Source organism: Sesamum indicum, linkage group LG2 (assembly GCF_026168435.1).
Source record: "Sesamum indicum cultivar Baizhima isolate 11 linkage group LG2, ASM2616843v1, whole genome shotgun sequence".
Classification (NCBI taxonomy): domain Eukaryota; kingdom Viridiplantae; phylum Streptophyta; class Magnoliopsida; order Lamiales; family Pedaliaceae; genus Sesamum; species Sesamum indicum.
In genome coordinates this window covers 3,435,690-3,447,419 of record NC_142658.1, presented here as the reverse complement: position 1 = coordinate 3,447,419, position 11,730 = coordinate 3,435,690, and the positions used below count along the sequence as shown (strand labels likewise).

Here is an 11,730-nt window from a genome sequence, read left to right as displayed (position 1 = left end):
TTGATGAAATTATGTAATCCTTGGATTGATGTATGAACTTGTCAACTTTGCTTTCATTGTTTTTTTTTTCTTTTTTTAAAAAAAAAATAAGAGTTTGTAAAATAATCAGATGGGGCGGATGGAAAATTTGGAAAACTTACAAACGAGTTATCCACTTAATCCATAAAAGAATTCAAAAACTTTTAAAATAATAAATAAATTTACAATTCTTAATTTGTGATGGCTTCACCATAAAAAATAGATGAAAAATTAACGAATTAGGCTAATCGTTAGTCGATCATTAAAATCAGGGAGTACTGGTAATTTTTCAAATAATAATGAGGTATTTGTGATATGTCAAAAAGCATTTATCATACAACAATTCTTTAATATTTTCAAACATATTATAAAATATTTTAAAAAGACCCAAACACACAGAGAGGAGTGCAGTTACTATTAGTTCACAACAGCAAAAGCAATAGTGTAATTTGTCTTTTAAGACCAAACAATATTATAATGGAATTCATGTGGTGGTAAGAATACAGATATTTATATATGTCATATTTTCAAGCTTTATAAATATCTTCTTTTTATTTGAAAAATTATAAATACTTTCTGACTTTAACGTCGTCTAACAACAAGCCTATTTTATTAGATTTCTATTCAATTTTTATGGTGAACTGTCCAGAATATTTTTTTAGATTATAAATTATAATTATATATATATAATTTTTTAAAATATTTTCGTGAACTAATATTCCCTGCAGATTATTTATTTTACCAACCCTTAATTATATATGTATAATTACATATAATTACCCTAAACACGGATACAATATTTTAAAAAGTATATAAAATATTACATAAATTTTTTAATATGTGGCTTGTGTATATATATTAAATAAATATAAATTATATTTTATAATAGAATATTTAAATTGAGTATTGCCCGCCAAAAAAATAAAAAATAAAAAATCAAGAACTCTGATTTATTTGAGTTGAATTTTCTATTCTAAATTTTATTTAACATATACATGTTTTATTTTCTTTATATTATTTAATGAATAATTATATACACGTCGTTTGTATATATTAATACAGTGGAAAATCCACTTCCCTATATTTTGTGAAAAAATTGTATTTATTTTGTTTTATTAATTAATGCATGAGATATTTCGATGTCTTTATTTTATTTGAAGTTTTGGCAAAAACGCGTTTTCTTTATATTGTTTTGTGGGCACTTTCGTAAATGTGCATACAGTTCTTTAAGATAATAATTCCCCAAAATATCAAATATTTGCTTTCAAGATTGGAATATTATTCGACTTTAATACAATGATATGAATATGATTCGCCATATGAGCAATAAATTCATTTTATTAAGGATAAATTACAATGAACTCCTCTAAAATTTGACATAATTAAGATAGAAAATTATCAATATCCGCACAGTCGTCTAACAATTATTCCAATCTGTCACTCTCTATTAAGTTTTCATTCATTTTTTGTGGTGAATTGATCAATTTAAACTGCCCATGTAAACTAAGAAATTATACATTTATTTATTTTTTTATAAACTAAGTGCATAATTTTTTGTATAATTTTTCAAAATTTTCCATCCGATTTTTTAACAAATTTTTAATATTTTTTCAAAAAAATATAATAGACAATTTCACACCTCCATTCAAGGATTAAATAATTTTATCAAATATCAGATAGTATTTATAATTTCTTATAAATAATACTGAGGTATTCGTATTTATATCAAATTTTATTGTAATTTACCCTTTTATTAATATAAACATATTATCATTTTAGGAAAAAATTTTCCTATAACTTCCAACATAAATACAATTTATATATAGTAAATTAATAATTTCTCAATGCATCCAAACACAATAATTTTCAGAATATATCTGAAAGAAATTCATCCCAACATTATTATATTCAAGAAGAAAAAATATATGAAGAAATAATAATTTTATTTATTTATTAAAAAAGAAAAGAATGGAGTAAGTTTAGAAAATCCATTTATCTCAATTAATGCCATCATAATGACTTTTGTGTGTGAAGGACCACAAACTTGTAAGCATGAAAAACAATGAGAAAAACATGTAATAACTCTTACACAAACAATTTTTTTTGCCACCTTGAACTTTTGGGTATTTGCAAATTGATCCCTACCCTTTATTTGGAATGAATTAACCACTTTAACTTTATTTTATGCATAGTATAATATATTTATCCGGTGACACTTAACAATCATCCATAACTTAAAAAAGGGTAAAGGGAGCGTTTGCGAAAACTTCTGTTTCTGAAAAAGTAATTTTTGTAGAGAAAAGTAAAAGTTGCAGTAGAATCAAAAGTGAATAGTGTTTGTAAAAAAAGTAAAAGAAAACAACAACTAAATTGGATAGTTTTTCGAAAAAAATCACTTCTAAAACAAATTTAATTGGTTAAAGACTTAATCATTTTCTCCCCATCTGTTAAAAGGATACTATTTTTGCGTATATATTTGCATTTGTTGCTTGTCGATAATAATTATTTTTTCATAATTTTTTTTTGTTTTAATTAGTATATATATTTCATATTTAATTTTTCTAAAATATTAATAGAAAAATTGAATATTTAATTTAATAATTCCACTCTAAGTAATATAATTGTTGATTCATTCATATTAATTAAACTTACATGAATGAAAAAAAATATTTTATTAATTAATCATAGCTATTTAATTTGTGTTTTTAATGATAAAGGAATAATATAATTATATAATATAGCAAAATATAAAAAATTATAAAATATTAAATATGTGAAAGTGTAAATTAATTATTGTTAAAGTATTCGAATTATTTAAAAATTTCAACATCAACTTTAAATTATAAAATTTTAAAAATAAATTAAAAATGATAAAGTTCAATTAAAATTATTATAACGAGGGTAAAGTAGTAAAAAATAAAGTTGAATTATTTACAAAAAAATCAAAGTAGCTAAAAGAAGCATCCCACAAGGTGCTTTTAATTTTTAGCCTAAGGTAGTGGTTGCAAAAACTTCTTTTAGAGAAGTGATTTTTGTAGAAAAAGTTGAAAGTTGTTTGTCAATAATAATTATTTTTCATAAAAATAGTACATTTTATTTCGATTAGTATATTTCATATTTATTTTTAATACTGTAGCATATTGTAGCATTAGTTTATAATGGATTGAGGAAGTAAAAAAGAGAGAAAGAAGCGAAAACTAACATGCGAACAAATTAGAAGGATGAGTTAGGCGTACCCACGCTAAACCTGCGTGAATATGGCTGAAAAAGGAAAGTCCAAGAGGCGAATTTTGGACAATTTTGAAGTGAATTGGGATACATTTGGCTGATTGAAAAGTACCTTCGCTAGAAGAGTTGAAAGGCACTGCGAGGTGCGAGTGGATCGGTCCGCGAACGCGCAAGCGGAAACGGTTAAAATAAATTGCGCAAAATAAAACAAAATCGCTATGAAACTATGATTCTAAAGGATGTATCCTTGGAGTTCCCAGGCATTTGATGTAGTTAATAAAATCAAACGATAATAAAATTAATGGGCTATTGGTATAATAAAAATGAGAAGAAGAAAAATCGTAAATCGAGAATTACCTTTTCTTGATTTATTTCGAACCTCATTCATTGATTCGTTCACCCAAGGCCTCAATGTTGAGACCCTCTAAAGTCGTGTCCACACCACACCGGAATTTGGGATTCCTCAATTCAATTTGCTAGAAAAGAATTGAGGAGAAGAATACACCAATGTGCACAAGAGGGGGGGTTCAGCCGAGTGGAAAAATTGGGAGAGGAAATTATTTTATTGCTTGATTATGTATTTATTAGTTATTCCAAATAACTAATATACACACATATATATAGATATATACTTTGAATGGATGCATTAAAATATGTCTAGGTTCATTTAACCATCCATAAGGTAATAATCCTTTATTTTAAATAAAGGATGACTAACATGGCATTTACCAAAAATGATTTTGTTAGTCAATAATCTTCTTTTTCAATTACTTCCACCAACTTAATTAATGGGCTTGGGCCGATTTTAATTAATCAAAATACCAGACCCAATTAATTAAATCTAATTTAATTAAGCCCACTTAATTAAGTCCATCATATATTTAGTTTAATTAAATATATGAACCCGATAAGCCTTTATTAAATAATAAGTCCAACTTATTAAATAATAAGGGCAAACCCAATATAAATTAATCCAATCAAATTATTATTGGGCTTATCCATCCAATGGATCCCTCTCATATATAAGTAATCTAATTACATACGAAATTAATTTCTCGTCCATTCTCGATGATTTGTATGTGACTCTTTAGGTTCACCTTTCAGCTAGACTTGGGCTAGTGTCCAATACTATTATTAATTAAATATAATTTAATTAATAATTCTTGATCAATCCTAGATCAAGAAAGCCCGTCACCATGGGTGGTCGTCTAGCAACGGTTCATGGCACTAGAGACTAGGTGAAAATCCATGTGAACTTTTTGGCTCCCGAGTCCATACAAGTACGGTCCTTCCGTCTACCGTCTCCTGACCATAGTCTAGGGCATGGAATTGGGCATCGGTTCTCATCCTGGATTAGGTGTCTATGTTTAATACTTGAGATCGCGTTATGCCAAATTGCTCGACATAGGAACCTCCTCTTCCTATTCGATCAATAACTATGGCCACAGTTTTATAGAGCGTAGATGCATCTTCAAGTGCATAGGAGATACCTCTATCACGTTTTGACAGGAGACTGATCATCTTCTTGGAACTCACAGTCCTCGCTACATACTTTGACTGCACTAGACAACACTTATGATGATCATATCTGAGACACGATCACCTCTCTCACAAATTTAAAATATAGTCATCGCATGCACGTGACTGCCGTGATTCCTCAAGTTTGAGGACTACTCCCGTACTATTGGCGTCGGAGACTCAAGTCATATCGATCAAGCCTCCAAGGCTTCTATATGACAATCCCCGCGAGTCAGTTCAGTCGATGCGACACCTAGTCAGTTGACCCATTAAGATCGCATAGATGTCCCATGTCTGTAGCCAATGAAACACGGGTTATGAACCAGGTGTTCCTATTCAAGGTTATGAGCCAGGTGTTCCTCAAACGGGTATGAGAAGTCTAAGCTAGGATCACCTGGTCATGCTCTAAATAAGAAGCCATGTACAGCTCCTAAGAATCTTCACCGACGCGTGACCTTAAGACAATGCTGGAATGGGAGATGGCCCAGTCAGGGACAGTCTTCTCTCCCACCATCTCGGCAACCCTACTATTTGGGGACTTCAAGGCCTCCCTAGCCTCCAACCAAACTTTTTCTTGTTCTCAAAGGGTATTCATGTTCTAATCTTCACTGGCACGATCAGCAGCTTCGCGAGCTTTTCGATGTTTCTGCTTACTGGACTTGGTCGAACGTGAACTCTTATTGTGGCTTTTGCTTTTACTTTTGCTCTTCCTCTTCCTCTTCTTAGCCTTACTAGGCTCTCTAGGAGCAACAGAAGTCCTAACTCTCACCTCTAGAGATTTCAACGTGGAAGCACCTTTTGGGGTGTACTCACGGGATTAAGCAGCAGTCTAACTATCATCACTAATAACTTCGATCTCGAGGGGTTGGGGGCAGCGGGACCTGCTGGTTAGATCGACGGCGTGTTCTCTCTAGGGGTCAAAGAACCTTCGACCTTGGTTAGTTCTAACAACGCACTTACCAGGATCGTCCCTTCTTGGTCCTAACCTTGTTCGTAATCCGAGCATTCATCACTATTTTACCTGCAATAAGTAAGTGAAATTGTTGAGAAGTTGTACATGAAAAGAGTAGAGTAGGAATGAAGGATAGTGAAGTAAATCACCTAGGGAGCCCCTAACTCGGAGGGGCGCTGGAGTGAGACCCACAAGCTTCAAAACCTTCTCTACGAGAAGTCTCTTAGGTTTGTACCAAAATATGGTAAAATGATTTATGAGATCGTCATCCAACCCTGCTCCGTAGGTTGAAGGATCAGGTTCAAAGATGTATCAATCACAACGAAAGGATCGATTCTCCCTAGGAGGAGGTCGGATAAAGATATACCTCACTCGCCAAGGACCTACATTGAAATTAAGATCCTCTAGATAACGACAGTCCTTGCGGGCAGTTAAGTAAACCCAACCTATGTCTCCTGATCTCTTCGAGGCCATGAAAAAATAAAGAGACCACAAGTTTTCAAAATTAGGCTCGTGATCGAGATGCCGCATCATTATGATGAAGAGTAGAATATGACTGATGGAGTTGGGGGACAGTTGCATCGACAAATTTTTAATCTACGAAGGATATTATCTACAGGCCTGGCAAGGGGAAAAGGAAGGCTGGATTCTAAGTGCAAAAATTGAGAGGGGACAAAACCCTTGAGGAGGACGATACATCCTATCAAAAGATCGGGGGAGTAAAACCTCATAGTCATGAGGAATATAATATTTTTCTTTTATTTTATCTATGGGAGTTTTTACAGTGCTAACGATTTCGATCCAGGGGTCCCTAGACATCATATTTTGATACCTAATCTGAATAGGAACATCATCAGGGTCAACTAACTCTATTGATTGCTCAATGGTCGTGATCCTATGATTTGGGAAAAGGGCTCTTGAATCATTTATAGGGAAAATGGAAGCATGGAAAGTACCTACCAACTCTCTAGAAGAGGTCACGATCGACCCAAAAGATGAGCCCGAACAAGATTCTGAACTAGAAGAAGAAGCCATAAGAGAAGAGAACAAGTACCTGGAAGGAAAAAATAGAGCTTGCAAAGAAGACGATCCCTAGGGTTGGCTCGAAGGCGATTTAGAGTAAAGACGATCAAGAGAGTAATGAGGCATATTTATAGGAGGGGTTCAAAAGGAAGACGTCTTTCCATGACTGACAGATGTTGACATGTCAGCTATGATGGACATTGAGAGATGTGGCAATCTGCAAGATGACAATTCAACTTCTTCTATTATAGCAAAAGCAACACTGGAAGAAGTGGGGGGATAATGATAGGGGTATCACCCCCTAAATTGGATCTTTAGATGAAAATACCCTTTAGATAAAGGAAAATAAAAAAATGCCACAGGACTCGGGTACTTTTGACCCGATCTGAATCCAAGACCCAAAACCTAAATCGTTGATCTTTCAGCAAGCACCTTACCTAAGAACGCCATGTGGCTCTGCCATGTACGAATATTTGGACATATAAATACTACTATTGGAAATCATTTATGGTATGTTATATCAATTATATTTACGATCACATTAACTCTTCTAGATCGCGTTTGACCTCAACCCTTACTGATTTAGGCATTGGAGAGTTTTAGTTAGGGACCACCCAGCTAGACTAACGATCTCACTTTGTTCTTAGGAACCACATCACTGAGTGGTTTAGGACACCCTCGACCTCTTCTCGTGAGAAGATACTAAGCGACCCTGACCAACATAAATCTTTAAATATCACATGTTTACTGTATGTGATAATTTTTTATAAAATATTTGATTGAAAAACAGTTATAAATAACAAAGTATAAAATTTGTAAAATTGAAATGCTAAATCGACAAAAAAATTTACTACTAAAATTTTAAATAATAAAATATAATTAATCGTAAAAAACATTGGAGGGGGGAATGCTTCATCTTACCCGGATACAGCCCAATCACACGTCGCGTGGCAGGGGAATCCTATGTCTTTCGACGGCCGCCAACTCCCCTTGCCCCTCCAAAACTGCAAAAGGCAAAAATAGATTCATCGAATCCCATTTGCACGTTGCCCGCACACGTGATCCGACGGTTGGGGTTCAATTAAAAAGCATCCAATAGAGGAGTCCCACGTGTCAGTAAGATCTGCGGTCATTTACCTTTAATCGCCGGTCACCAACCGCATAACAGTACTCCGCCTCCTTTTGTATATATTTCTTTCCACTTCCACACCATTGAATTTATCTGTTACTGTTCTGTGTTTTTCTTCTTCTGTTTTTTTATTTTTAGGTTTTTGATTCAATAAAAGGGAATTTTTATTCCTCTGTATTAATTTTATAGTTCTAGAATAAAGGGGGACGAAAGAGCATTTGCAAATTATTAATTTGGATCAGAGACAAATGCTCTTTCTATTTGTGTATCTTTGTGTTCTTGGCATAAAGATTGGGTTTTGATTCTGTTTGTTGAAAAGATTTTGATCTGTTGCTCTGGACTCTGGAGTTAGCATAATTGCCTTCCCTTTTCTCTTTTTTTCTTTTTTTTTTTTTTTCCTGTCAGGGAGTAATTTTCTGTTAATTGGGCTGGATTTGGTGGGGCATTTTTGGATTCTGATCTGGGGTTAGGGTTGATTTTGGTGATGGAGTCGAATTGAATTTTATTGAGTGTAGAGGAGTTGAAGAATCGAGGGATTCTTGGGAAGAATTTTGAAGTTGGGTTGTGGGTTATTGATTTCTTTCTTTTATTTGTATTTGTCCTCTGCTTTGTGAAAAGAGGAAATCTTTAGTTCATCAAGGGGTTTCTTTTTGGGAATTTTACTGGAGTTAGTTGATTTAGAAATTCATATTGATAAGGGTCCATCTGGGATTATAGAATTCTTTGTCGAACGAGAATCTTGGGAGTGGTTGATCTTGTTAAAGGAATTCAGGTTGATGTTTTTAAGAAATATATGGCTGCGGGGACTGATTTTTCGCCTCTGTTTACTGATGTAGAAGGTGGTTATAGGAAGGACAATGGCCAAATTTCTGTGGTGAAAGATGAAATTACGGAAAACATCGATGACTTAAAGCAAACATTGAACAGTAAACCACCACGGCATCTGTCTGTTGTGCGGCATTCTATTAGTACTACTCCATTAATCTCGCCCACAGATGTGGTGGTAAAAACTTTTTCTAACCTAGTGTTCAGTTCTTCCAGGCTTTGGTTTCTAAGTAGTGGTATTACCGTTGTTGGATTCTCTTTCTGAAAATGTTTGTTTCAAGTTCTTACTTTATTCTATTTCAACTTAATGTCAATGCATGAATCATTATCAAGTTGGAGTTTCAGTACATATTTATGTCTCTTTTGATGTGTGACAAATGCAATAAAATTCCAGTTCTTGTTTGTTAAGATTGTAGTTTTCAGATTTATTTGTGAAATCCTGTACCTTAAGCATTGCGTTAATGGATCTTGAATGTTTCATTTGTGAATTTTACTTCTCGAATGGGAATGAGTTTTCTGTATTACTTATGTTTTCCGAGTTTCTGACTTTCCATGGGAACCTTTCTTGATGTTATTCTTGCTGGTTCTAGCCTCTGTTCAATAAAAACTACTTCTATGGTGGTTGGTACCCAGGGATTTGGCAATGACTTGTAGCTTTTATTATATAAAGAAAAATCGCGATTTGGCCAATGTATTTTCTGTGAGAAAATTGGGGCAGTTTTTTAAAATGTTCAAATGAACCATGTCTAGCTGTAAAGAACAAGAGGAGTGCATGCATAGAGCTGTTCAAGGAGTGACTTAGTTTACGACTTTAAAAATCTCAAGAAATGTGCACTTTCTTGTCATTTTCTTTGGTTTCGTCGCTAATATTAGTTCGGAAATATTTGTTTTCAGTTCTGCTTTTCGCATATTGCTTTACGTATGGCTAGGTAATGCCTTATGTATGCTACAGGATTCTGATCTTGGAGAAAGTGGAATAAAGCCGCTATCAGATACAAAATCAAGCTTCCAACCAGTTTTCCGGTCTGGAAGCTGTGCCGAGAAAGGACCTAAGCAGTATATGGAGGATGAACATATCTGCATTGATAATTTGCATCAACATTTAGGTGAAACTGCAGGCTTTCCTTCACCTGGAGCTTTTTATGGGGTAAGTTGGATGCTACAAATGTGTTTATCCTCTAGTCCTCATTGAGAAGTTGTCTTTGCAACCTTCAGATTGCACATAAGTTCCTGAGACGTATTAAAGAAATAGCTTTCTTTTGAAGATGATGACCACAAACTTCAGAGTGCACATTAGGGATGTTATCTATGATTGTCCTTTACAAACGAGAAAAATGGGTATTTCTGTTGGAAATCTTATATATCACTATCATGTCATATTGTCGTGTCTGTAGATGATGACCACAACTGTTTCAGAGAAGGAGGTTAGTCTTCCTATAGGATCTTTTTTTATAAAAACTCGACTATATTTCTTTAAACCTTGAATTTTTAGGTAGCTTTCTACAAATACAGTGTTCTTATAGAACATTAGTAGGAACTCTTAAATTTTAAGCTTTTTTTCCTTTTCTCCGGTTACTTAGACTCACTCTACTGCAAGCAGGTCTTTGATGGTCATGGTGGTACTGATGCAGCGTGGTTCATTAGCAATAATATTCTTAATTTTATAGTTGAGGATTCCTTTTTCCCTGTTTGTTTGGAAAAAGCAATCAAGAGCGCATTTCTTAAAGCCGATTATGCATTTGCTGATAATAGTTCCCTCGATATATCATCTGGCACAACAGCGTTGACTGCATTCATTTCCGGAAGGTAAAGGAGCTAAAGAACCTTCTCCTCTATTCCCATTTGACCTTCCTTTTTTTTTAATGAATAATTCCCATTTGACTTCATCCGGTATATATCGCAATATACTCGATCATGTGTAACGTGATCCTATGCTCTGCAGAACATTGATAGTTGCCAATGCTGGAGATTGTCGAGCTGTGCTGGGAAAACGAGGTAAAGCCATTGAAATGTCGATAGACCACAAGCCCAATTACACATCTGAAAGACTCAGAATCGAGAAACTAGGAGGGGTCATATATGATGGCTACCTTAATGGTCAACTATCTGTATCACGGGCCCTTGGGGACTGGCACATGAAGGGCCGTAAAGGGGCTGCTTCCCCATTAAGTGCAGAGCCCGAGTTGCAGGAGATGTTACTAACAGAGGACGATGAATTCTTGATTATGGGATGTGATGGCTTGTGGGAGGTTATGAGCAGCCAATGTGCTGTCACAATGGCTAGGCGGGAGTTGATGCTGCATAATGATCCCGAAAGATGCTCAAGAGAACTTGTTAGAGAAGCACTCAAACGAAACACTTGTGACAACTTAACGGTAATAGTCATATGTTTCGCCCCTGATCCTCCTCCTCGGATAGAAGTTGTCCCGGGCCGAGTGAAGAGGAGTATTTCGGCTGAAGGGCTGAATCTACTTAAAGGTGCATTGGAAGGGTAACTTGTGAGGAGATGGCATATAGACTGGAATGTCCGAAATACGGCTGAAAAAAGACGAAGAACGTATTCCTAACCTTAGCTGCTGCATCTTTTTCTTGCGGCCCACATTCAGACGTTTCGGCTTTTTGCATTCACTCTGCGTATGTACAAGTGAAATGTTGTAGTAATTGGGTGAATTAACTGTTAGCTTTCTCCAGCTGGTGAAGGACGGTTTCTCCTGATGTATATAGCTCAGATCCATGTTACAGTTCATAAAAATTCAATTTGATAATTCATAGACTGCTTGCTAATTGATTGTTTCTAGTGAACTGGATTTGGTTAATTGGATGTTTATTTTTATGTGAAGTAACAAACCTTAAATCGTGTTATAATACGTTTGAAACATTGTAAAGAGTTCGGAATTATCTGTGGGACACCTTAAAAATTCTAAAAACACTTTATAAGCTTCGTACATCTTTTAAATAAACTTAATCTTAAGACAATCAGACAGTGCTGCTTCACAAGTAAAGTTTTCTGCTTTTTGTAGGATTACTTTAGAAAGCA

The 11,730-nt window shown here is 34.4% G+C and overlaps 1 protein-coding gene across 1 annotated transcript; it reads left to right on the top strand.

Moving 5' to 3' along the window:
• Window positions 1-7,955: 7,955 nt before the first annotated feature.
• LOC105178513 (putative protein phosphatase 2C 27) lies at window positions 7,956-11,477 on the top strand. The gene is made up of 4 exons (XM_011102004.3): window positions 7,956-8,871; window positions 9,646-9,840; window positions 10,294-10,499; window positions 10,636-11,477. The coding sequence occupies exons 1-4, from the start codon at window positions 8,662-8,664 to the stop codon at window positions 11,186-11,188; spliced, it is 1,164 nt and encodes a 387-aa protein (XP_011100306.1). The 5' UTR covers window positions 7,956-8,661; the 3' UTR covers window positions 11,189-11,477.
• The last annotated feature ends 253 nt before the right edge of the window (window positions 11,478-11,730 follow it).